This window comes from Alosa alosa, chromosome 8 (genome assembly GCF_017589495.1).
Source record: "Alosa alosa isolate M-15738 ecotype Scorff River chromosome 8, AALO_Geno_1.1, whole genome shotgun sequence".
Taxonomy (NCBI): domain Eukaryota; kingdom Metazoa; phylum Chordata; class Actinopteri; order Clupeiformes; family Clupeidae; genus Alosa; species Alosa alosa.
Genome location: NC_063196.1, coordinates 34948659 through 34976471, shown reverse-complemented (window position 1 = coordinate 34976471; position 27813 = coordinate 34948659). Strand labels below are relative to the sequence as shown.

Here is a 27813-nt window from a genome sequence, read left to right as displayed (position 1 = left end):
TGAATAACATCGCTGATTTGGCTTCACAATATTTTTTTTAAAAATAGGTCTATGGGACTTAACATTGGAGCTGCTCTTCGATAGGAACGCAACCACTTGGGGCGCTGGTTTTCAATTTCCCTCCCTATATGAATGAATTTACATGGTATAATGACATCCGCCCAATGAATGTTTATGCTAATTAGATGGTCATAAACTCATTTGGATTCAGCACACCTTAATTATGTTAAAAAGTCCTGTTCCCAACTTTTACTAAAAAATGCCTCTAGGAAGCACATATCTCAAAAATATCACCTGTCTAGAAGAACCGGCCCTGGTCAAAGAGAATGAGGAAGTAATGTTTTGAATGGAAAGGAAATTACATTTTGACTCACGCACACGCACACACACTCAAACAATGGGCTTTGTAATGAGTGGCATTTAGACCAACCCTCTTGTGTGTGTATATATAACTGTCTATCTCTAAGTCACTTCAGCAGGACAGCTACACATGCACATACAGTACACACAGACGATCATACCCAACATATCCGGTGAGTATTTTAATCAGTTATGGCTTAAAGTAAAAGAGGACCCTTGGGTCATCAACTTCAGACATTTTAACAGCAACATTAATCTTCTTTGTTTTCAAGTAGCAGGGAATTCAAGCCAAACCGTTGCAACTTTGCCAATATTTGGGGTCGCCAGCACAATTTACGTTGTGTAATAGGCCTAGCTTATACCATTTAACCAGGAAAGCTATCAGTTTTCTATTAGGATATAGTTTGTTTACCACAGTGACGGCCCTAGAATAGCTCTGAAACTGGGAGCGAACGCGTCGCAGAGGGGGCAGCGTGCATCTCACTCGCAAAAGGAAACATTTCTGTGGGGCACATATGGACCTCGCAGTTGCACAATGCAAGGACATGAATCAGCATTAACATTAACGGACTGCTTCCGTTGACCGATTAAAATCTAGTTACCATTGCTGTCAACTAAAGCAGACATCCGTATAACGGGCATGGCTATTCAATTTGCGTCATAGGCTGATAGTTTCGATTGTAGATGCACTCTTTAAAGTTAATAGCAGCCTCCTCACATTCCTTATTATTTCGGATTTAAAATGCACACCAATGCTACCAATGCATTATATAAGGCTACAATTTAAATGGACATTTTAAAAGCTATTATTTCCTCTTGTTTTCCACCTCGCAAACTCTATTATCTTTTGGCTATTGCGCAAAAGCCTCTTATTCTGAAATGTATTCATTTCACATTCTTACGACAACATAGCTTGTCACAACACCAATACACAGTCTTAGTATAAGGCCTGTAAGCAAACGTTTAACTTGCGGATTCAATGCTATGTTTACATCGGAATTAACGCTGTTATGGATCCATTTGTCTGCAACGCAACGCGCAGCCTAGTACAACATCTCTCTTTAGATATACAGGAACAGCTTACTATGTTGAAGATTGACGATTGCGTAGAATGCAAGAATATCCCCAAACTTTCGGATGCGCATTAAAACGTTATCTTTTAGGCCATCCTTAAAAATATTTTTGTTTGCAGTAACAGCCAAAAAAAAATAAAAATGGGTCGGTAGGTAGGTAATTTTCAGCTAATTTTCAAGATTCAAAGTAAAAAAAAAAGTACAATTTTGGTCATGGTGATTACGTAGGAATGAATTTACACAAATGTGCATATCGTGACGTAACTGACTGGGTCTTCAACCCGTGCCTTCAGGCGCACAATTGCAAACCTCATTCTGATGCAGGTTATATAGACCTGGGCCCACTTCTCCGAAAGCATCTTAAGCCTAAGAGCGTCGTAAAGTCCCTCTTACGAACGTCTTAAGATTTGCCGACTGTTTCCCGAAACCATCGTAGCTTAAGAGCATCATGAAAACACTGAAAACTCCAGAGTACTCGTTACCGGAAGAGCGAACAGTACTTCTTTACAGAGGAATTACAACTTAGAATACATAATCCAATTTACGCCCCATTCTTTATTGTGTTTTACTTGTGATGAATCAGATTTTAGTCCTACATTTAATGGTCATAATAATGTGATGAAAAGCGGACAAAAATGCAATCAAGAAAACGAGACGTAGAATAGTTTGACATTATCTTTGCTAAGTGAATATTTTATTAGGCCTATGAGGTTTGGTTTAGTCTGTAGCCTGATTTTTTTTAAGATGCTCTTAAGGGGAGCTGTCCACGTTAATAGTTCTGAAATATCCACTGATTTGACATGTCAGGTGACTCCATATAGGCCTACCATTTAAACTTCGGATCTACACATTCATTCACATCAATACGAAAATAGAAACACTTTGACATCTGCATGTAAGCATCCCAAGTAGGTTATATACCACACAGAGACATAAATAATTGTAATTATTTTAAGATTAGATTGTTGCACCATGCAATAATTTTTTCATGGTGCCACTTAAGAACACGTTTGAAGATAAGAAAGAAGTCGGAGTAAGAAAGAGAGGAAATGTGTAGGCTTAGATTTTGATGCAGTAGGCTACAGACTAAACCACATGTTGCTTTCTCTGCTTTTTACCTCATAGGCCTCATAAAATATTCACTTAGCAAAGATAATGTCAAACTATTCTGGCAACGTCTCGTTTCATAACTTGATTGCATTTTTGTCCGCTTTTCATCACATTATTATGACCATTAAATGTAGGCTATTTTGCACGCTAAAATCTGATTCATCACAGGTAAACACAATAAAGAATGGGAACGTAAATTGGATTATGTATTCTAAGTTGTAATTCCTCTGTATGTCCTGTTGGTGACCTCAGTGAGAAGTACTGTTAAGACGCCTTAGCCGGTAATCTAGTACTCTGGACCACTCAGTAGATCTACGAGTGTTTTCCGCATGATGCTCTTAAGCTACGATGGTTTCGGGAAACAGTCGGCAAATCTTAAGACGCTCAGAAGAGGGACTTTACGGCGGCTTAGGCTTAAGATGCTTTCGGGAAGTGGGCCCAGCCTTTCTCAAACTTCTTTGACCTGAGGCCCGGTCATGGCAGACTTTTGGGTCATAGGGCTCATCCACATGTGCCCAGAAAGAAGGCTACAATAGCTCTTGGCCACGTTATATTGAAATTTGACTATACAATACTCAGTGCTATACAGTGTATTATACAGTCTCTGCTCTGTTTCTAAGGAAGTTCCAAAAAACAACGCCGTTCTATTAAGTTTCGTTAAATAAATAAATAGCCTTCAAACAGGTTGAAGCGAGCTTTGATACCAACGTTATCGATTAGTTTCAATTTCTCTCGCGAGACGCCAAGCATTGAATGAATGCTCACACCACCACTTAATTGTAGGGCTCCATGTTTAATGACATCGATAGCAGAAACGCTTTGTTTTCTTTTTTTTCTTCGATCCGCGGTTTCTTGATCAACTGCGCAGCAAATTATCAGATGAAGCACTGGGCCTAATTTCACTCCACGACTCCTGACCAGCAGTGTCCATGTTATGGACCCATATTTTGAGAAATGCTGAATAGACCACAACCAATTTCAATACTCGACACGGTCACCGTTAGACTAGGGGAGAAGGGATGAGAAAACTCTGGCCACAGTTCTTCCAGAACTTCGTGCCAAGTAAAAGCGTTATCAGTTTGTGTGAATGAAACGGCTGCGTAGGCCATAGTGTGACATCGTAAAACCAATGGTGTAGAGATGACGCCACAGATTTTTTTTTTTTTGAGCCACGCTTTGCATGTAGGCAATTTATATTCACAATACTTGGGCCTACTAAAATAAATATTATTTTATTGCATTTGTATTGGTTGTTTAGAGTAAAAAAAACAATCGGTCGGTATTAACGCAAGTTTACAACCGCAAGTCGGTCGGACTAAAAGGGGAAAAAATAAATATTTGGGTCGGTTCTAAATTGACAGGGTCGGTCGGGTTACGGCAAACAAAAATATTTGTAAGGATGGCCTTAGGTAACTTTCCACGCTGATTGTGCTCAAAATGCAACACAACTGTTTTCAAAGCAGGATGAGGAAAACCTGAGGTTGTGTGTCTGTACAAAACTGAGCGAAAAACAAACATTGTTTCATGTGTAATTGAGATTGCAGAGTTGTGGGAAACTGAGTCAGTGCATCACCAATCCCTGTTATAGTAGGCCAGACCTATAGGCGCTATTAGTATACATATGGCAGTGTAGAATGGTTAGGGGGGGCATATAAAGGTTTGAGAACCTGTGGCCTAAAACAATATTGGTGGTTGCATGTTAGATCTTTTCTCATCTGTTGTTCCTCGTTGGTGGAACACACTGCCAGTTCCTACAAGGGCAGGGACATCCCTCTCAATTTTCAAAAAACTCCTGAAGACCCAGCTCTTCAGAGAACATCTCCTCTCATAGCACTACTTACAACAAGTCTTGCCAATCCTAGCACTTACCAGCCATCTTGAACTGACACGTAACTGTTAAAAACAGCATTCACTGATGCACTTATTCTTACAGTACTCTACCGTTTTTTAAATTGTCCTAAAATTGTTGAGAATTGCTTTAAAACTTAAACTGTTAACCATGTTGTTAGTCGTTTGGCTAAAATGCGTCAGCCAAATGTAATGTAATATAATGAAATGTAAAAGATCTGAAGTGAAATGGGTCGCGATGGTCTGTCATTTTTAAAAAGTGGGTCCCCAGAAAAAAAGTTTGGAAAACACTGATCTAGTGAATACAGGTGCAGGCAAACAAGTGAACAGAGGTGCAGTCCATAAGTGATCAGTAGGTGGGCGATGCTTAATGTCGAAATGTCATTGGGCTTGACAAGTGGGGCAATGATGTAAATGAAGTCGTTACAGTGATCAGTGTTTTTGGGGCCAACAGCAACCAGAGGTTTAGTTTTATTCCATAAATAAAATTGTTTTTATAGACGTAAGTTGTACGCGCTACCAAGAGCTTCCATTTACTGCACCATGTAGACTACTGTAGTGCGGTTATGGTCAACATAAAAAAAAACTACGAGTAGTCTACAATTTTCGCACAACTTGTTGGAAAAGTGTAGCACAGGTTAAAGAAAACCCATAAAATCTTGGAGCTGATCCTACTCAAAAGGAACTTCAAAGTATTTCCTCATATAGTAGGCCTAGCCTCACAACAACAGTGAAAGTGAAACTTGGAAAGTGGAAGTCTCTTCACCGAGTGTAACATTAGATGCACAATCAATCGCGATTCGCGAGTCGATGCAGGTAAAAAGTAGGCCATCAACTGGTAGTAGGTTAGTAACGAAGGCAGCCAAATTTTGCAAAATGTGATGACGGGACACAAACTTGAGCAAAAACGTTTAGTAGGTGATATTGCCTACAGTTAATGTGAATCGCGGACTATAACCAAAGTAAAGGAGGTTTGCACCAAATTAAGGCTGTGGTTGTGTTTCTACAACATGTTGGCACAAAACTTAATTTCTGTCAACTATGACGATGTCCATTGTTAAGGAAAAAGTCCCAGTTTCCTCATAAACAAGAACCACGACAACGTGTAGATTTTCAACCATCAAACTCTGATCAGAGGAGAGAACATTAAGAGCAGGGGTTTCTCTCTCTCCTAAGCAGTCTCTACCTCCCAAAAAGAGCAGGCCTCTTTTATCATAGCATCAGTCATCAGCCACAGTTTCATAACTTGTTATTTCCGTTTTAATGAACATCAGTTCCTCTTCATTCGCTATCAGCTCCACCACACCCAAGGCGTCTTCCTGTTATTATCTTTACTCAAGGACATCCTGCATTCTCTTGGCATACTCTATTTACAGCTTGCTCAAACAGATATGTGTATAATATGTAAGCAATGATAACTTTATTAAACGTTTCTATAACATCCATGTTCAGTAACCTATATTTTTTTATTTAGTCAAGCAGTGACATGTGGTTTAATGCATGGGGTAACATGACGTGAGACAGTCAGAAGATGAGCCTGTCTTCCTATCCCTGAATCCTGTCCCTCTCAAATCACTTTAAAATGGTGTGATTAGCAACCAGAATTAAAAAAAAAAAATCCCGGAGAGACCCCCCCGGACCATACGCGGAGTTTGTGGGGGGGCAGGGGGAGCACTGCCCCCTCTGGTGGAAACGGGTAATTGCATTGTTAAAAAAAATTGTGAAATACGTCTGGCATGACCACATATTTTAAAAATAATTTAAATAACACAAAACAACAATTTAAGGGGCTGCGGTTGATGATGGGAGCAGCCAGGTTTTCTTCTCTTGTGATCCCTTACATCGAAAGCGACATTACAGCCAAGCTGACGAGGCAGGACGCAAAAAACGAAAATTACAGTTGCACTAGTCTGGACATCTTGCCATGCCAACGTTGCAATAAAGGTTGCCTAAATGCCATGTTAGGCTATATAAATGTCCTGTCAGCTTACTAATTGATTTTGCGTTGTGTGTAGATTTGGACTTTTTATTCCACTTTGTTTAAACAGCAAAGTGGAGAGGCCTCGTTCACCTGTTTGGAACTGGCTGGTGAATGTGACGTGCGTAGGCCTGGCTAGATACACCATGGCCCTTTTTTGCGCATCTAGGCCTGTTCGCTGTGGATTACTCTTTTTTCATGTCATTGGATTACAGCAAAATATGAATATTTTTTACACGTCTTAACGTAATGTCGTGATTGCGCTTCGTTTCTGCGTTTGGAGAGGCATCAGACTGTAAGTGAACACTTCCTTTGATTCCGGGAGTTCTCGCTATGTTTTAGGTCTGCCCTGCACTCAATAGCCTACAGTTTGGAGTTTACTTAGCCTACTTTGCCTTTGTAGAATCAAATTTGAGTTTTCAATGACTCGTTCTCCTTAAGCTAAGCATAACGAACCCATGCATCTTGTTATTTAAAACTCCACTCTGCTAGGTGGCTATAGGCTAGTTCGTTTTTAATAGCAAACAGAAATGTCAAGATGGCAACAGGTCATTATATTCCTTAATTGACAAAGTATGATTGTACAAAATATTCAATCAATGTGGCGCAAATGAGGCTAGAGGCGGTGGATTCATTCATCAAAAGTGCAGCAACCAGACTATGGGCTAAGCCCCGAATGTTTTCAACTGCTATAGGCGACACCCCTATCTATTGCGTTTCAAGACAGCCTTGCTGCATTGGATTTCATAAGGATGAATTGTTAAATTGTTACAATGTAATTAGATATATCTTTATTTAGCATGTTTGTTTTCTCCATATGTGCTCATGCTGTGTTCCCCACGTGGTAGGCCAGGTCTCAGCTGCTACAATTAGTTTTTTTTTTTTTTTTTTGTCTGGCCCCCCTGGCTAGAATGTCAAACTCCGCCTATACCCCCGTGTTATTGTGATTAATGTTTGGGTTCAGTTTATGAAGTGTTGCTACAGCATAATACTGGGTGTTTGTTATTTATGGGGGGAATCGGGGGGGATTTTTTTTTTTTTTTAATTTTGGGGGGGTGTGGGGTGGTCGGTCCAGTGGTGGGCCGGTCCAGGAGAAAAATTGCCAGGGCCGAATTTTGTTCCCAGTCCGACCCTGCTGATGGATGCTACTATCTCAGTAGGGGTTAAGGGACAATCTCAATTCTCTCATGCTCAACATGCTCAGTGCTCAACCTTTCCACCACCCACATATTTCCTACTGGTCGGGGATCGAACCGGCAACCCTTTGGTTTCAAGCCCTAAGACCTAACCAGTAAGCCACAATTTTAAACTTTACATTTCATCACTACACATCTTTTTTGACCCTCAAAAAACATAAGTCTCATTCGTCAAATACCGTGTGCCTGCTCAGTTATAACATTTTAACAATTACATTTTTCAAAGGTTTTTTCAGGTAATTAACATAGGCATAATACTAGATTTTTTTTCATTTTTTCACAGCCTGTATCCTTGATCTATTGGCCAAGGGAGATTTCTGTGAACAATAGGGAGGGAAAGTAATCTCATCGCCATCTAGTGGTTGCGTTCCTAGAGTTTAGCGGAGTGGATGGGATTCTTTTTTAGAAAAAATATATCTCGGTGCACATTGGGATCTTAATTTAATGCCTTCCATATGTTAGGCACTGGGGTCACCTCTATTGCTTCAAGTGGTCATACCTTATTTTTAGGATCAGTTGAATTGTTTTGAGTTTTTGTCGTAACACGGTGATAAGGAACTACAGCTGCATGTGACGTCACATGTTTGGGCGCTTAATCTCTAACTGATCAATACGCAATTTGCTTAACTGGCTTAACATATTTTTGTAATAACGGAACGTGATGTAAACCGCGTGGTGATAACCTTTATGTCTGGATAACTGGTGTTGTGCTTCTACTCACATGAAGAGCTGGCAGTAAGTGTTAAGTGGCAATGCTAACCAGGCTAATAAACAAACCATGCTACCATGAGTAACGTCGAAGGGTAAAGTCACGTGGCTTTTTTTGTAGTTCGTTTATGAAAACAAAAGGAGCAATTTCGATTTTTTTTTAAATAAGGCAAAATAGGGTCTGACACTTTCACAGTTAGAAGATTATTACTGTATAGACACTGAAAAATATTTTTGGTGGATAAGATCGCTGATTTGGCTTCACAGTATTTTTTCAAAAATAGGTCTATGGGACTTAACATTGGAGCTGCTCCTCGATAGGAACGCAACCACTTGGGGCGCTGTTTTCACTTTCCCTCCCTATTGCAAACAACATTCCGCGATATCTCCCGTGATGTCTCCCGCGAGTCACGTCAGGCAGACTGTAGCCTGTCTGTCCGGGATGAGCTGCCCTCTGTTGTAGCTCCTCCCGGCTAGCCTCTGAAGATCACGTTTACGTAGAGAGCCAGACCAAGTCAGATCTGCCTCAAGTCGAACACGCCTACTATCTGCTACTATACCGCTGTGTCGACGTTACTTCCGTGATTTGGGAAAAGCCCGTAAAAGTCCTTGTTGTCGTGTTTTATTTGGCATTTTGTAAAATCCCATTGATTTCTGTTGAAAGACTCATTGCACGTTGATATTACTGCACCACCGTCTATGCTTCAGGTTCAAATATTGAGCGGTTGTGAGGTGTCTGAATAAATAGTTCCACAATAGCAAATAAGACGGCTGGAAATCATACATTGCGCCGATATATATTCGCTTTTAATAATCAACGAACACCACTAACCACTCGATGAGTTGCACAGTTTTGAAAACGAACGTTAAGGGTTGTTTTAGGACATGTTTGAGTAGCCTACCTACAGTATGCCTGTTGGCAGTCACTCTGAGTAGTCAAAGGCGATTCAAAACGAGTCAGAAAAGTCGAGACAGGACCAATCGTCAAAATTTCGGTGTCCACCACTCTAGTTCATCCAAAACAAACCAGAGAAGGGACTCAAAGTGCTTAATAATTTATATTTCATAATAATTTTCCTGGTGTAAAAACTTCTCCCATCGATTATATTGCAACCTAATAGAACTTACGGTAGCCGTTGGACATCAAAACCATAACACCCAATTCACACCAAAGATCCGCGTCGAGACGAAACTGTTGCAGAAGGAGTTGCAGCAGTGTGAATGATGCACATCGTTGCAAGCCGTCGCAAAGCATTTAACGTTACCATATCTAGTCGCAGCTCATCTCGTTGCGAATCTACCTAGATGATGGCCCTAGTTCCGGACTCCTAAATAGGTGTGTCAAAACATAAACTTTTCTCTTGTAATTGCTTGTTGTGATGCCAATGAAACAAACTTTTGGACATGGAATAAATCATTTAATTTTGCCTGTTAACCGAGCTAGTTAGCTAACGTTAGCACAGTAAAGTGAATGGGAATGGCTAGTGATGTTCGCTAGCTAGGTGAAATAACATACATTCAGCAACTTTGTGGTAGTCTGCTAGTTCTAGCAAAACTATGGTAGGTTAGTTTATCAACTGTCTCTGGGTCTAGAGCAGTGTTTCTCAAACTTTTTCAGACGAAGGACCACTTAAATAAAAAAGATTAGACCTACTTCAACAGTATATAAGCCTACACAATAGGCCTACTCACTGAACTACCTTGCTTATTGTGTCAGAGGACTCATATGATTTAAACTGGCATATCTTACATATACAGTGTTGCAGAACTGTTTGGATTTACATACAAGTTGGTTCAATATTGCAAACAACTCATCTATATTATATTTGACCAAGTCTGCTCACGGACCACTTGGGATAGCTTGCGGACCACCAGTGGTCTCCGGACCACACTTTGAGAAACACTGGTCTAGCGCCAGGTAGCTGTGCACAAGAGCTTTCCTGAGACAGTGACAGATCACAAACAAAGTTATTTTTTCTCTTTATTTGTTTCGTTGGAAAATACAATGCCAATGTCGCAATGTTAGGAAGACATGTAGCTTGTAGAAAATGGGTTCATAACTTATATCGATGAATGTAGGGAAATTCAACAGATGAATCCAAGAAAGTTTTTCTTTGCATGCCAAAGACGGCGCTGTATTTCACAAATGTCCCTAGCTGCTCACTATGGAGCTAAATTTGTCTCAATAATATTTGTATATGCGCAGTGGGGGATCCACAAATATTTCTTGATTTGCATGTGTGTTTTGATACCTACAAATAAAAAAATCATATTTGTAACTCGTATATGGATTTTTACAAATATAGATGTGCATTTGTAAATAAAATGCCATTTGTAAAACCGAAAATTTCATTTGTGAAATATGATTCTGCATTTGTGGATCACCAACACAGGCATTCTTCGCTTTCCAAAGTTACGTGTTTTTGAGATGTTCTTCACATGAAAGTCACACAAATCCACACGTAAATAGGCCTACTTTTCACCGGCACACAGAAATCGCAATCCAATAGATGGCGACATCCACAAATATTTCTTGACTTGCATTCATGTTTTGACATCCACAAATAAAAAAATCATATTTGTAACTTGTAAATTGGTTTTCACAATTGTAGATGTGTATTTGTAAATGAAATGGCATTTGTAAAACTGAAAATTGCCTTTGTGAAATCTAATTTTGCATTTGCATTTTGGATCACCAGCACACACAGTGTTCGTTTTCGCATTTGTGGATCAGCATTTGTGGATCACATATTTTTGAGACAAACTTTGCGCAGAGAAGCCACCCAGATCCACAAGTAGCCTGCTGACACTTTCTAATCCAGTAGATGGCAGTGTTGTTCTATGGGACTCATAACCAAAGATTCTTTGCTCATAACTAGGGTTGGGCACCGAAACACGGTTCTAATATGGCACCGGTGCCGACGCACACGGTAGTAACTGCATCGAATAACAACGTGGATTTTGGTGCCTCATTTCGGTGCTTAAATAGCGTTTTTTTCCATTCGTTTTTTTTTACGAGGCATCACTGCATGTCATGCGCCATCTCTAACGTCTTGTTCTGATAGCAACACATCCAGATACAGTTAGCTAACATAAACACTGGATGTATAAACCAGAGGGGTGCACACATAGGCGAGTGGACAGTGTTTGACAGCTTGCGTGAGCCAAAGTAGCTTACTTTAAAGCGATATCGCGAGCTCCTGTCAAAATCTAGCAGTGGGCCTAACTACACACAAACAAAAGGCTATGAAACAACATCAACAGTAGCCTTTACGTTACACAATATCCTTGCTAATGTGCTAACTGACATTTGAAATGTTATCAGCAAAGTTGTAAAGTGAAAACTTTATTTCACGGTGTGTTCTAAACAACATAATGGCATGATATTAATCTTTAATGTGCATGAGGCCCATATAGCATCACAATGAATATGAAGATCATGTTAAAAGTTAGCTGGCAAAAACATAAATTTGTAGGTTACATACCTGATGTCACTGAGCTGTCAAAGAGGCTACGAAACCATCTCCGTACGTTATCGCTAATTAAACTCAGCTGACTGGTGTTAGCGCATAGCCATAGTTGCTGTTAAAATGCCTACTAGGCTAGCGCTGGGAATCTAAACACTTTAGACTGACAGGAGCAATGAGATATTGATAGTAAATAGTAAAAGTAGAATATAACAGTTCAATTTCTTGTTCAAATTTGTCTTATCAATAAAAAAAGCAATTCATGCTTTAGACCATTTTAATTTAAAACAAAGTACCGGTTCAGGCACCGTTTCGGCACCAGCACCATTTTAAAAGTATCGATTTAGCACCGGTATCGGATAAAACCCAAATGATACCCAACCCTAATGGCAAGCTGTTTTAACATTTAAATGTATTACTCGTAGGAGCAATGAGATATTGATAGTAAATTGAATATAACAGTTCAATTTCATGTTCAAATTTGTCTTATCAATAAAAAAAAGCAATTCATGCTTTAGACCATTTTAATTTAAAACATTTTTAAAACAAAGTACCGGTTCAGGCACCGTTTCGGCATGGCACCATTTTAAAAGTATCGATTTAGCACCGGTATCAGATAAAACCCAAACGATACCCAACCCTACTCATAACACACAGAGCTAGCGAACCTAGTTCTTAAATCTAACAAGTTATGCCTTTTACAACAAGCTTTTTGATGGAAAAGTGGTGTTTAATTTCCATAATCTTTGTTTAGTAAACGCATAAAACCGTCAGGATGCAAGCGAAATCAAGAATTACGATCTTTGAGTTTGTTTGATTGTTTTATGTTTATAAAATTATTTTCATTTTATTTATTATTTTATTTACACATTATCTATATTTGTAAAAATCAATATACGAGTTACAAATATGATTTTTTATTTGTAGATATCAAAACACACATGCAAATCAAGAAATATTTGTGGATCCCCCTCTGCGCATATACAAATATTATTGAGACAAATTTAGCTCCATAGCTCACCGTTATTTTAAAATGGCGCATGTAGACGGAGTGTTTATAAACGCTTTGTATATGTAAATGACGATTTCTAAGCCCATAGGTATGCTTCCAATTGGTGGTGGTGGTAGTAATTAAATATTAATGAGGCCACATTTATGAATGGAAAATGTTAATATAGCTAACAAACAACTTAAAACGTTCCACACTGTCCCTTTAAGAAGAAGAACATGAAAACGAATTACCATTCAGGGCATGAAAAATGGAAGAAACTTCACAAGAATGAACAGCGGGAACAGCAGTTGGGAAAACTTGTGTTCGTTCCATGGTTTGATGTCAACATGCATCTCTCCAGCGCGTGTTGCTGGCCTAGCCTAGGCCTACCAAACAGGGAAGTGAATCCCCTGATCTGTCTGCGGCTTGCTTGCCAGCATTTCCCAGTCACTGTACTTAGCAAAGTTGTGAAATATAATCACAAGATAGTTAGAAGTGCTGAGGACAGGAAATCAACTTTCCCAACCTTTTATTTGTCAGACAGCCCTCTTGATGTGTGTGAGGAGGTTAAATACCTAGGCCATGTCATATCTGATGATTCGACAGATGACAAAGACCTATACCGACAGTGCTGTAAAATTTATTCTCAAGCTAACATGCTTATAAGGAACTTTTCTATGTGCTCTGACTCTGTGAAGTGCTCCCTGTTTAGAACTTAGGCTACGTAACACCACTATATACTTCTCAATTGTGGTCTAACTATAAGAAGAAAAGTATGCAGAGGCTTAAGATAGCATACAATGATGCAATAAGGTTGCTGCTTCGCGTCCCTAGGTGGCCAATTTTGTCCAATTTTGAATGCGGGCGACTGGCTACATTTAAAAAAGAAATCTCATCTTTAAAAGGCCTGGACATCCTGATGTTGACATATGCTTCTCTTTCCAAGTAACTTTGTTTGGTTGGTGTCTTAGGTTCTCCTCTCTACAGGATGGCGCTACATGACTACCCCATACCAGACCTTGACATAACCTTGCAGGAAGCAGGCCGGGTCCTCCAACTCACCCTGAGCCCTGACCTGTTCATGCAGTACAAAAATGCCTTCCCTCAGCAGAGAGAGATCCTCCAGGAGGCCCAGAGGAAGCTGTCCGACGCGGGTTCGGGTCGCGAGAACTGGGTGACGGAGCAGTTCAAAAGCTGCCTGCTGTCCAGTGCCGATGCGCTGCCCACCTCAACTGCCATCCCCATAGTCCTGACCCAGTCGAAGACCTGGAAGAATGACACTCAACTGGGGAGGGCAGCAGCACTGGTGTGGGCCATGGCCAAGCTCTACAGTGAACCCTGGCTGGTCGAGGGAGATGAGCCAATGGAACGCACGCAGCAGTCAGAACTGTTTGCTGCCAGCCGAATTCCTGGAAAGAAACAGGATGAGATTAAGGTGAGCTTTGGTGAGAGGGGATATGTATACTGATTTACATACTGTAACATGAGGGGGAAATAGGCTTTAATACACTCTAAAAAATGCTGGGTTGAAAACAACCAAGTCAAGTCATATTTATTTATATAGCATACTTAAACGCAATGCAATTGACCCAAGGTGCTCAGAAATAAAATAAATACAGTAATAAAAACAAAAGTAATAACATAAATGACCAAAAAACCCCACATTGAGTTGTTTTTAACCCAGGTGGTGATTAAAATGGGGTCCAACACAACATTGGGTTATCTTAACCCAACAAATTGGGTTGAAATTTAATCAAAGTGTTTGGTTATTTCGACACGACTGTAGTTACATTTACATAATGTGTGGGTTATATTTGTAACTCAACCTGTTGGGTTAAATGCATAACCCAATTTGCTGGGTTAAGATAACCCAGTGTTGGTAACCCAGTATGATAAATGGGAACGGAAATGATTGCCTACTAAACTCAAAGTCGTATTTTCGTGTTTCTGCAGCATTGTTTCATGCGTGACATCCCTAACCGATATAGAGTTGTTCTGTCACGTGGAAGAGCCGACTAAATATGTATAAGAAATGACAAATATTATAAGAATAACAAATAATCATATAGGCTACAGCTGTCGCCTACTTTGCCCCTTCCTGTTTGGTGTTGGAGAGAGGTCACTATTGGTTTTTATAGTTCACATCACTATTTGCATGAGCCACGACTAGAAAGACTTGCGATAATATCAGACATGTTTGATATTGTCGTAACGGCAAAACTAGAAAAGGACTGACTCCGACTGACTTAAAACCGCTAAGATTGGCACCTTACACTTAGGGACTGTTCGTTATTTATAAACGGGGCCACTGGAGGGATTTCGAGTGTTTCAATCAAAAGTTGCATGACCCTCCCCTGCCTGCAAGAAAATTTTCAACGATCCTCCAGCAGTATTTCCAAAAAAGACATGACCCTCCCCGGGCCAATTGTCGATACCTTCCACCCACGCTTCTTAGCACTATGAAAAGACATCGACTTAGGCTACCATTCTAAACTCAACCTCTGCTTTCTGATCTTACACATCACACTTCACCAAGATGGTGGCCATTTCAGTAGATTTACTCACTAACATTGTTGTGGAAACACAATAAGCATGGAAACTAAATGCACACTTCCTGCAACTGCATTAGCCTACTTGAAATAAGTTACTCCTCTAGTAAGTATTCACATGAAATAAAACAATAAAACATTGAGACCATTTAACAAAGCACACTGGGTAATAACAAATTTAACACATGAACTTGTTGCTATGGACTCATTTTAGGCTACTATTTTCCCGTAGAATATCCCATATTACTGTAATACTCTCATAATATTAGTCCTGCATTCTGGCCTGTCTGTGTTGTCCTGTTGTTACCCCTTGCCCTTCCAGTGAAACAGATGTATTCAAATCATCGTTTTGCTTGCTTGAATGCGAACTCAGAGTGATGTTAACCTAGGCCTATTTAAGTTAACGACGTGGTTGTCGTGAGAGCACGATTCATTGGCGCTTGCAGTGTTCGGCCGTAGGCTATGTCTACGTGTAGACCATAAACTGGCTATTTATATGACCAATGTATTTGTTCAACTTTATGAAGCAAATTTACGCACTGCTACTTGGAACGTAACACATTTTTGTTGGCAGGAGAGAGAATGACAGCGATTAACAAATTGCACTTGTTGCTGGTTACCAAAAAATTGGGCCTGCTATATATTGTTTTGCAAACAACAAAAACAGAAAGGATGGAGACAGCAAAGCTAGAGATGGGCAGGAACAAGGTCAATTGGTAGAAATGCTTGTCAAAACGTTAGGAGCTATGATGTGTGGATGAATGAAGCACAAGTATGCTTTATGTTAAGCATGCACACTGTTTAAAGTTAGCTACACGGTAAACTACAAGTAAACCAAAGTTAAATTTAGCTTTTTTAGGGCTGGATAAAGTTGACCAAATGGATATAGGCTGTTAGGCATGAATAAAGTAGGCTACTTTGTTGCTCATACCCTTCCAACGTTAATGGGGACGAATGTTGACATTTTCCTCCTATTTTATGCGGAGAAACCCGAAATCTCCCTTATTTTCATTGTTCAATGTTGACAGAGCTATGGAACGAAAGAGAACGTTATATGGCGACAGAAATCAACAATCAAACAAGCCACTTTGATTTTTTGCTGTTTTCATTAATACAAAAGATGGGTGACCCCCCCTCCTAGACAAAAAAAAGTTAGGTGACCCTCCCCTCAACAAAGAATAAAAAGACATGACCCTCCCCTATTTTCCTCCGGTGGCCCCGTTTATAAATAACGAACAGTCCCTTAACGATCTAGTTGACGGGAGCGTGCACAAGAGTAGTTCCAAAAGTGTATTTTAAAAGCCGAAAAAACAATTACAGGCCACAAAAACAAGTGGTTAATGTTTCGGGTCTAGCCCTTCATCAGTGTTCCTTGTACGTGACGCATCACAGGGCGCAGCGGCCATTTATAGGCTCGCCTGCCAATCACCCAATAACCCCAAGACATATGGGTGCAGTTGGGGTCACAGTGTATCCAAATCACCAAAATTACATCAGAAATACTATTTCATTACAATTATATACAAACATCTACAGGAGATATAACAACATTTGTATACAGAAACATATGGTCACAAAACATTTTAATAGGCTAGTGATGCCATATTTCAATATTTTGAAAATAGAAAAAGATAGGTAATGGTCATTTTTACACCTTGAAAAAACCAAACACACTGTCAGAAGATCTCTGAAGAAATGTCACAAAACTTGGGAACCCTTCCTTTCCTATACAAAGCATCAGCCCTTAGCCAATAGCCAACATCCCCCTCCTTCCCCTTTTATTTATTTGTTTGTTTGTTTGATTTTTGTTATTATTTTATTATTCATTCTGTATATATTATTTTACCTACTTATTTTTAATCCTTCTTTCACTGTTTAATATTACCTATACAGTTTTAATTTCCTTTTAATTTCCGATTGATAGGACACAGGGATGGGGTGGGTGGGAGGGACATGAGAGAGTGGGTGGGTCGGAGATACTTGTTCACTATCTGTGTGGGGTGAGAGGGAAGGGGAGGGTTGGAATGGGAATTTGTGTATATTGTTAAAAAAAAGGAAAATGTCAAACCTGTTACCCATGAACATTCCCTATACAGCCTGTATTATCCTTTTTACGGTTTGATCAATAAACATATTAAAACAAAAAAAAAATCATAAAGAAGAATAAAGAATAATAGATGCAAAAAAAATATAAAAAATTAGGCATTATCTAATTAAATATGCGCTAATTTGCATACATTTTAAAACACGAAATCTGAGCATTGGATACAGCCAGGGAGGTATTCCATCAACCTCGCTAAAGGCCAAACCTGGCTTATTTCGATAAGTCTTACTAATTTTAGTGAGAGTTTAGTTCCATTAGTGTGGTTAACGTGAATCCCAACTTGGTAACTATGGGAATTTATGTCACAGAACTAGCCTGGGGCCGGTTCCCTAAAACGTTCTTATCGCTAAGTAGTTCTTAACCGATTCCTTAACCTCTCTCTTAACGTTATGGCACGATTCCCGACACGTTCGTACGCTAAGTATATCTTCTGTAAGTCACACTTTCGTAAGGTTGGTGTGGACCATTCGTAAAGACTGTGCAGCAGTCTAGAAATCAGCGCAGTAGGCTACAAGTCAAACTATGGTACAGTATGTTGATGATGTTGTGGCTCAACGATGATTTTATGTTATGGACATTTTAAGACTAATAATAAAATATGTTCGCAATGGATGCAGGCCTATTTATTATGGGGCGCCAAATGTAACATGCCTTATTTCGTGGACAGAATGACTTTTGTGTGACGAAATACATATATTCATTGCGAAACCATGTTACATCGTAACGCCTTTTGTCCACGAAATGCACAAATTGGTTTGCATTGTGTCCACGAAACACTAAGAGAGCACATCATTTCGTGGACGGAATTGACTGGTGGCCTTTTCCTTTCGTGGACATAATGCTGAATGCACTATTCACTGTCGTAGACGAAATAAACTCTTTTTTTTTTGGTCAAAAGTAATTCTGTCTACGAAAATACGGAATGCAGCTACACACATCATTCTGTGAATCCCATTTCAATTTCGTCCACGAAAGTATTGTGTTACAGAAGGCTTTCCGTCCACGCAATAACTTAATAACTTACTAAATGCATTCAGTGACATACGTTTTCATTCTGTGGACGAAATGCATAATAGAATCACATACAATACATTTCGTGAGTCAGCAGTTTACGCAATTAATTCACGCAATTCCGGTGGGAGTGCAACTGGTGGGTTTTGAGCAGAGTGCAGAGGATCGGATTTTGAGCAGAGTGCAGAGGATCGGATTTTGGATCGCTGTGCAGGCGGACTTAACCATTTTGCGCTTTAGCAAGGGAAAGTGAGAGTGACCTTAGACCAGGGGTGCCAAACTCACATTAGGTAGTGGGCCGGATTTGTTGGAATGAGATCTCGTGGGAGGCCGTCATGGTCATTATCATTTTTCTGCATTGGTATCGGAGTGTTGTTTGATGATATCACGTATGAGCGATTAAGTACAAATAATGCTGCTTTTTCTCTCTTGAAATTCCCTTCTTCCATCTTAGTTTTTTATACTTTTCCTGAAGATGGTTTAATCAATTTATCATATAGATATTGCTTATTACCAGGGCTGCAGTACTCGAGTCCGGACTCAAGACAGTTTTTCTATGTTCTCTGACTTGTCTCGGACTCGCTAGTATTTGGACTTGGCCTTGTCTCGGTCTCTGCCACTGGTCTTGCCAAATATGGCTTTTGGTCTCAACCGAGTCCAGGTGTCTTTAGGGCCATCAAAATGAGTGTGTTAATCGCCGCGATTCATTTTGAAATACATAATGCGTTACAAAACATTAACGCAAAAGTGTTTACCTATTTCCTTTGTGGGGCTGACTGTTTTACTGTCTGTGGAGTTAGCTGAAGATGGAGAGGAACCACGAGGAGCCTGTAGGCGAAGCGTTTAAGTTAAAAAGTTGCCTAAATGACTGCAGACAGTGCTGCTGCTACGACCACACGCATCACACACTGTGCGTAGGGCACCAAGAGAGAGGAGCCATGCAACATTTAGCCAATAAATAGTAGCGTTACTGCAAACTGCTTTTCACTCTTGTTAGAGAACGTTTACAATGTCAAAATGCACCAACAGCAACAGTTACATAAAGATGATCTTTTCGAGTCCTCTCCATTAAGATCTAACTTGAACGTATGCTACTCTATTTAATTCAGAGCGCGCCTGAGCGCACACGAGAGGGTGAGAAAACGAGTGGCAGGTTCCAGCTGGCTTGTTGTTGATGATAATGGATATCTCCTTTTTAAAATAAGAAACTTATAAAAGGAAAGCAACAAAGACGAGGTTAGAGGAGATTGCGGATTTATCCGGTTTCCACTGCTGACCAGTTAAATGGTGCAGAGCCAGGGCACTTTGACATACTGTAGGCTGCACTCACTCATTTGAAAAATGGACAAAAATATGAAGAGTTGTCTTTGCCTTTGTAATGGAACTGGTGAGTCTTGAAGTCTTCAATAATTTGTTTACATGAAGCATATGCCGATTGAAAAGCATTCCACTCACCTAGCTATAGGTGACTGGCTCAGGCTCATAATTCACTTTTAATTGCAAACAGAAAATGTCTAGCTAGCATGATGTCATTACATGCTTCTATTTCCAAAGGAATGAAAGCTGTTTATACCAACTTAATATCCTGCTTATCATTGTTAATATTGTGCAATACATGTGGTACAAACAATGTTCATCTCAATCTCAATGTTTAATTTCTCTGAAACTCAACATGGGCCTGCTTCAACCTTTAACCTCCAAAATCAGTAAACATTAGTACTAAATTTGAAGCATGTGCCTAAAGGCATTATTGAAATATAGGGCTCTATCTTGGCAATCAGAAACGCATGGTCAGTGGCGAAAAGCTTAAATACATTTAGGGGTGTGTCCAGTCCACATTCGGGGTGGTTTTCCTATCAGACGTCGGCGCATTGTTCAAAAAAGTTGTTCTGTTTCTTAATCAGTCATGGGTGTGTTTTGGGAGTAACATCCTTTCAACCAATGAGAGTGACATCTGTCATTCCCTTTAACAGCAAGCAGCGCAACTTCAAACAGCGCATCGGTATTTTGCCAATCAGTGTATAGAACACAGGGATTCCACTAAACCTAGCTTTACTTAAACCTGTTTGTCACTACATGCATTCTGCACTCGCCTGTTATTTGAACTCAAAGGCAAAGTGAAACTATCATCACCGTGGTTTCACTGTTTCAGGCAAAACAGTGATTGACAAGGGGTTACAATCAAAAACGTAGCCTGAAAAAAGCAACCCTTGCCCCAATAATGTTCGAAATCCTAAGAATATTTATGCAGTAGAGAAGTTCTTTGGGACTGCTTGCTAAGGGCTGCTTACATCTCGTGACGGTGTGTCTTCAGCTGTGCTTTACATGCACCTTTCGTTATAGATGAGTGATTTTCATACTAATACATTGCGTATGTGCAAACCTGAAAAGTAGCACAAAAAATTCTGATAAGCGCACATGCACAAGCACTACACTTCACCCTCTCTCTTCCCTCAGTCACACTCATTTTAATATGCTAACTAGAAGTCCACTCGAGAGCGCAGACCTCCGAAGACAAATCAAATTAAGAAAATGTTTATTTCCAGCAAATGCGAGGTAGAAGTGCTCTTATCCAACAAAACGGCAAGAATCTTACATCTGTAATTAATAACAAAAAAAACAGTTGTGGCAGAGTGTGGCAGTGGCTGGCTCCTAGGGTCATAGACCGTAGGTAGACCGTTCATTGGTCAATCTGCAAGTAGGTGACAGGGTTTGCACAACGGGGTTTGATGGGCATTTGGACCAATACAAAATAACTGCATTAATTAAAAAGTCATTAAATCAATCATGTCCAAGTAAGAGACCACACATTGCGTACCCAAAGTGGAATAAACAAAGTTGATCCAGGCAACCTCGCCACAGCATTACTATTTCTGGATCACGTCCCTAATAATTTGCACACAAGTGTGACAACAATGCGAATGCTTACTCGAGGAAAGTCAAAGTAGCCATGCAGTCAATCACACTAAGGGAAATAGTTTAAATGTGTGCTTATTAGTCAGGCTATAGCTATTCACATGGATGATCTTGTCCCATATGTATTTTTAAAAATATATAAACTATCAGAGATAAAAACGTTCGGCAAATGTTCAAGGCATGGGCAAATCTGTGAACCCGACCCCATTTATCACAGGTTTTGTGGAAAGCTCTTCAAATTCTGAAATGTTTGATAAGTCAGTCAAAAAAAAAAAGTAATGTAATGTAATGTAATATTTGCGCATGTTGCATGTCCATTAATATAGAAACATAGGCCTACTTCGAAGTGTTATAACCCACATTTTACAATATAGCCTACTGTGCAAATAAACGTGTAGACTTGTGATCAACTAATGTTGTTGCACTGGCTGGGGCACCTACATCGTACGCCGGCGACCCGGGTTCGATTCCCACCCCGTGGTCCTTTCCGGATCCCACCCCGACTCTCTCTCCCACTCACTTCCTGTCACTCTCCACTGTCCTATAATTAAAGGCATAAAAAGCCCAAAAAATATACTAAAAAAAAAAAATGTTGTTGCGCTGTAATGCCTGTAAGTGTCACCATGCCTGTAAGTGTCACCAACCATTGGAAATGTGCGTGCACCAGACATGAAGTTGGCATGGAGGACCGCACATTCTCACGTTCAAGTCAGTTTTTGTACATCCGAATGTATGCGTGAGAGGTGGCGTACGCAGCATTTTTGTGCGTACACAAGCTTTGTACATGAAGCCCCAGGTTCTTCTTGGTACAAAGAAGGTACAAGGATACAAGGGAGTTTATTGTCACATGCATATACTGTAGTTACTGGAAGTAAGAAATGCAGTGAAATTATGTCTGGTGTCAGCCTATTTGTGCATTAATGGGGTGCAATATGTGTGTTGGAGAAGCTTCCTCATGAGACATGTGCTGTGTATTTGGGGGGGGGGGGCAGTGTGCTGTAAGTATGTTGGGGATGTGTGTTGGAGAAGCTTCCTGATGAAATAATGTGCTGTGTATGTAGGGGAGGGGGGGGGGGCAGTGTACTGCAAGTATGGTGAAGGGACTTACTATTGCAAGCAGCAGATTACTGTATGTATGATATATGTGAGTGATGAAGATGTGTGTGTGGGCGGGAGGGGAGTGGAGCAGTGACTGTGTGTGTGTGTGTGTGTGTGTGTGGGTAGGTGGGGACAGTGTGCTGTAAGTATGTAGAGGATGTGTGTTGGAGAAGATCCTAAAGACAATGTGCTGTGTATGTAGGGGGGGGGGGGGCAGTGTGCAGCAAGTAGAGGAGGCTTACTGTAGCAAGCAGTGTGCTGTATGTATGTGAGGTGATGATGTAAGTGTGTGTGTTTTTTGTGTGTGTTGGGGAGATGGGGGTGGGGTGGGGCAGAAAGGCTAGGCAATCAAGCACATGGGTAGATAGATGGAGGAGAAATCAAAAATAATAAATAAAAAGTTCTATGGAGATTTGCAAAAGTTGGTGAAAGTCAGATATGTGTGTGTATGTGTGTGTTTTGACGTGTGATGAAATAAGAAAATAAATAAAAGGTCTGTAGCATAGGGAGAGGGATGTAAAAGTGCTAAAAGTCATGTAGGTGTTAGAGATGCGCGGATGGGCTATTATTTCAACCGTAACTGCATAGCAAAACTTATCATCCATCCGCACCAAAAATGTTTGACCAATTTTCAACCCGCACCCGCCCGCTGGTTGTTTTAATGTAGGCTATGGGTGATGCGGCGCTGCTGACGTGAGGCTAGAAAGCTCTTGCCTGTTCTAGAAAGACTGATCCAATGCAGCAAATATATTAAAAGGCTAAAGTCCTTCATTGGCTATGTTGTAGCCTATCCCCAGAATATCGGCAGCAAACTCATTCTCTGTCTCGCAAAACAGTCTCCAAATAAAACGCACATCGGCCTGTAGTCTACAATTTTATCATTGTAATAAAAAACGCAATTTGGCACATAATTTCAACATGCTGCTATTTAGCCTACTAATAAATGCCTATTGTACTTTATTGCAAAAAGAAAGAAATCCTTAATAAAATAACAAGTCATTCACATTATAGGCTACTTTACGCACTGTCATGTCAGGGTGACACTATGACAAGCCTGTTCTGAAGACTCCCATTCATTTTGACTGCATGGGAAGAGAGCGCGTCTTTTTTAGACAGACATCACAATTCATTTTATACCAGCAGGCCGATCGGAAAACTATGGCGCCTCGATATTAAAGAAACGCGACTCTATTCATTCCGAAAGTCCACCGCACAACAGTGCAACGTGCATGTTCACATTTTTAGTAACAACCGCCAAACTTGCTTGCTTGCCTTACACATCTAAGTTTTCCGACTATTTTTCTTACCTTTTTTTTCCGCTGTGGATGTTATTGAGCTTGTAGAAGTTTTAACTCTTACGTTCTGAACATCTCGCACTGCCATTGCCCGATGTCATTTCTGAGTCATATCACTCCATAATCTGTCTCTCTTTTAAATGCCTATTCCCTGAATGGTAGGCTACAATGACTATGTGTTTTATATATAATATCGGAACAAAATAACCTAGTCGGTCTCATCTACGAGATGTTTAGGCCTCCTCCAATACTGGCAGCTGGGCTCATGTGTTGCAGATTTGCTTAGTGGCCTACCAAGGCTCTGCAACAAGACGCGACATGGGAGATGAATCATCGGTCAACTTGCATTGTAGCCTATTCTACTGTAACAATTTGATAGCGACACACACAGTTGTCCAATCAAAAGGTGTATTAGCTGAGAACGAGAGCAGAGACACAGACACAAAACTCAATACACATGGGGCAGGTCAAGTACACACACACACTACACATACAGGGGAGGACGCAGCCCCCCACACAAAAAAGATCACACACGAGGGAGAACTAAAAGGGGAACATGTTACAATAAAGACGCTAACTTTACACTTATAACTTAGGAGATATAACGACATAAACCCCCCAAATGTTCACCCCCGTATCCCAGCATGCCCTGCGTGAGAGAACGCTAACAAGGTCTTGTGCGCCGACATTACACTACTTTCTTATTGCACACTGAAGAGGAAAAAATGCTGGTAGGCTACGATAGGCTACTTAATTTACACTTTTTGTTACCTTTAGTGTGTGTGTGTGTGTGTGTGTGTGCGTGCGTGAGAGGGGTTGCTCAGTGAAACATCGGAATACACCAATTCCGCAACACCATCTCTGATCGTAGCCTAGGCCTGAACAAAGCAACATGCATAAGCAACTAGGCTCATTTGATTGGTTCAACCGCCACCCGCCCGAATTTAATTAAAATAATATAGCCACAAGCGGCAATGGCGGGCCCGAGCACCTGCGGGCCGCAACCCGTGACATGTCGGAATCCAACAAAGCACCGACGTGGTGCGTTTGTGAAATGTACATATTTGATGCGTGGGCTATTTGCTTTTGTATTTTATTTTCTGCCAGGTGGGGGCGTAATGCAAGGCAGGCCCATTGGGTGTCATCATAATCATAATATATATTAACCTGAGAAATTTCAGACCATTCATTTTAAGCAAAGAACATTTCTGATACACTTTTTGGTTGGCCAGATGGTGGCGCTATGTTAGGCATTGAAATTACACATGTGAATATCATCACAATAATGATATCCAAAATGTTTGTACACTTTCAGATCAATCACTTAAGGCATTGTCCATTTCTAGCACATTTCCTGGTTGACCAGGTGGTGGCGCTATGCCAGGCAGGCCCATTGGGTGTCTGGATATCATCAGAATCATAATATCTATTAACCTGAGAGGTTTCAGACCATTTATTCAAAGCATAGAGCATTTCTGGCACATTTTCTGCTTGGCCAGATGGTGGCGCTATGCTAGGCCTGTGAATTACGCATGTGAATATCATCACAATAATGATGTCTGATATTATAAAGTTTCAGATCAATCACTTAAGGCATTGTCCATTTCTGGCACATTTCCTGCTTGGCCAGGTGGTGGCGCTATGTCAGACAGGCCCATTGGGTGTCTGGATATCATCATAATCATGATATCTATTATCCTGAGAAGTTTCAGACCATTCAATCAATGCACTGTGATTTATGACACATTTCCTGTTTATGTGCTGAGATATTAAAATCATATCAAATATATAACATATCAAAAATCCCTTCGCAATTTAACATCAGTGATATCTTGGCATAATGTTTCATAATGCCAAATTTCACATGAATCTGACAAACCGTCTAGGAGGAGTATGTTCAAATTGATCATGTGAAATCAGCATAATTGCCATTCTTTCTGTTGCCAGTTGGTGGCGCTATGCTAAACATGCATTATGGGCATGTGAATATTATCATTAACATGGTCTTCAATGACCTGTAAAATTTAAAACATTACAAGCCATGCATGGTGAATTATGACACATTTATTGTTTATGTGGAAGGGTATTAAAATGAATAATTTCGCCATTTCGTCAAATTACAACATATAAAAAAAAGCTTCACAATTTATAATCAGGAACATCTCGGCGTCATGTATACCAACTTTGACATGAATCGGATCAACCGTCTAGGAGGAGTACGTTAAAATTGATCATGTCCACAACGCACAAAATCTCAATTACCTCACTTCCTGTGGGCGTGGCTAATGTTAATACAAAAGTTGTTTGTTTTTGGAAGTTACATACACCCACCAAATTTGGTGTGTGTATCTAAAACTATATGCCAACCACAAGTCACAGTGACATAAGGGGGCGCTATGGAGTTCCTGGGCAATGCCCGGTGCCAAGCTTTTATCCCTGTCTATTCACTGTATCACTTGATGTGTGTGCCAAATTTCATGCGTTTTCACCCATGGGAAGCACCTCTTTTGGCATCATGATTCATGACATATTTCATCACATGCGTGGCTAATGCATTGTACATATGAAAGTTGTTCATCTTGGGGAGATACACACACCTACCAAATTTGGTGTTTGTAGCTGAAAGTATATGCCCACCACGGGATCAGTCATCTAAGGGGCGTAAGGGGGCGCTTAGCCCTATGGGCCATACCGGGGCCAAGCTTTTTACCTAGCTGCTTTGTGTGACACCTGATGTGTGTGCCAAATTTCAAGACTTTTGATTATGTTAACCACCTCAAAATATTTGCCAACCACGGATCAGTCACCTAAGGGGGGCTTAGCGAAGTCCTGGGCCCGCGCCGGGTCAAGCTCTTGTACCTAACTGCGATCGCGTGACACCTGGACGTGTGTGCCAAATTTCAAGAGTTTTTCACCATGTTAACCACCTCAAAACAGGAAAGCAAAAAGTAGAATAACAATAATTATACTCAATAATAATAATAATCCTTACAAAAACAATAGGGCCTTGCGCCCTTCGGTGCTCGGGCCCTAATAATAATAATAATAATAATAATAATAATAAGCTTTATTTGTATATAGCACCTTTCATACACAGAATGCAGCTCAAAGTGCTTTACATTTGTCAGTCATTATCAATCACTTTTCTTCATTGCTGGGGCCGTTTATGATCCACTCAGCAACATATCAAAAATATAGAAAATAACATGTCATAAGACTGGCAGCCTTAACCCTCTTACCCCCCACAAGCACGCCATATGGCAACTGTGGCAAGGAAAAACTCCCATATTCCAGGAAGAAACCTTGTGCAGAACCTGACTTAATACGGGGAGCCCATCTGCTTCTGGCTGGCTGCAGGATAAGATGAGTTAACTAAAAGCTTTCCTGTACAGGTATGTTTTCAGATCTTTTTTAAAAATATTTACTGAACTCGCCTGCTTGATGTACAGAGGCAGGGTGTTCCATAGTTTGGGGGCATAATGGATAAAAGCAGCTTCTACACTTTGTGAAGCACTTTGGGTACGATTAAAAGATTAGAATTGGATGATCTAAGTTTCCTTTGTGGTTGATAAGATATTAAAAGCTCAGAGATATATGAAGGTGGTATGCCATTGAGAGCTTTGTAAGTAATTAACATAACCTTAAAATCAATTCTATAGGAAATAGGGAGCCAGTGCAGTTCAGCCAACACAGGGGTGATGTGATCTCTCTTCTTGGTCTTAGTTAAAAGTCTAGCCGCAGAGTTCTGTATGAGTGCCAATTTCTTTAGAGGCTTTTTGGGAAGACCAGTGAAAAGTGCATTGCAGTAGTCTAACCTGCTAGTGATAAAGGCGTGAAGGGCCGCATTTTGGCAATGTTTCTCAGGTGGAAATAGGCTGTCTGAGTAACTTTACTGATATGGGGCTTAAAACTTCATAACATCTCTTAGAACTTCAAAACATCTAAGATGACACTGAGGCTTGTTACTTTTGCTTTGACCTGGTGTGCCAAGTTCCCCATATTACTAAGAACAATGTCTCGCTTTAGTTTTGGTCCAACTAAAAGTACCTCTGTTTTGTCATCATTTAGTTTCAAAAAATGTTTGCTCATCCACTGATTAATGGAGGTTA

At 40.3% G+C, this 27813-nt stretch overlaps 1 protein-coding gene across 3 annotated transcripts in view; it reads left to right on the top strand.

Annotated features, from left to right (window-relative positions):
• The first annotated feature begins 421 nt into the window (after positions 1 to 421).
• LOC125298960 overlaps positions 422 to 27813 on the top strand; it is a 36851-nt gene continuing 9459 nt past the window's right edge. The window contains exons 1-2 of one of the 3 annotated variants that reach the window (XM_048249948.1): positions 422 to 533; positions 13703 to 14166. In XM_048249948.1, coding sequence (XP_048105905.1) covers positions 491 to 533; positions 13703 to 14166 — 507 coding nt within the window. In that variant the 5' untranslated portion in view covers positions 422 to 490. Of the gene's footprint in view, positions 534 to 13676; positions 14167 to 27813 lie in introns of all 3 variants that reach the window. The other 2 variants (XM_048249949.1, XM_048249950.1) reach the window with 2 other exon arrangements.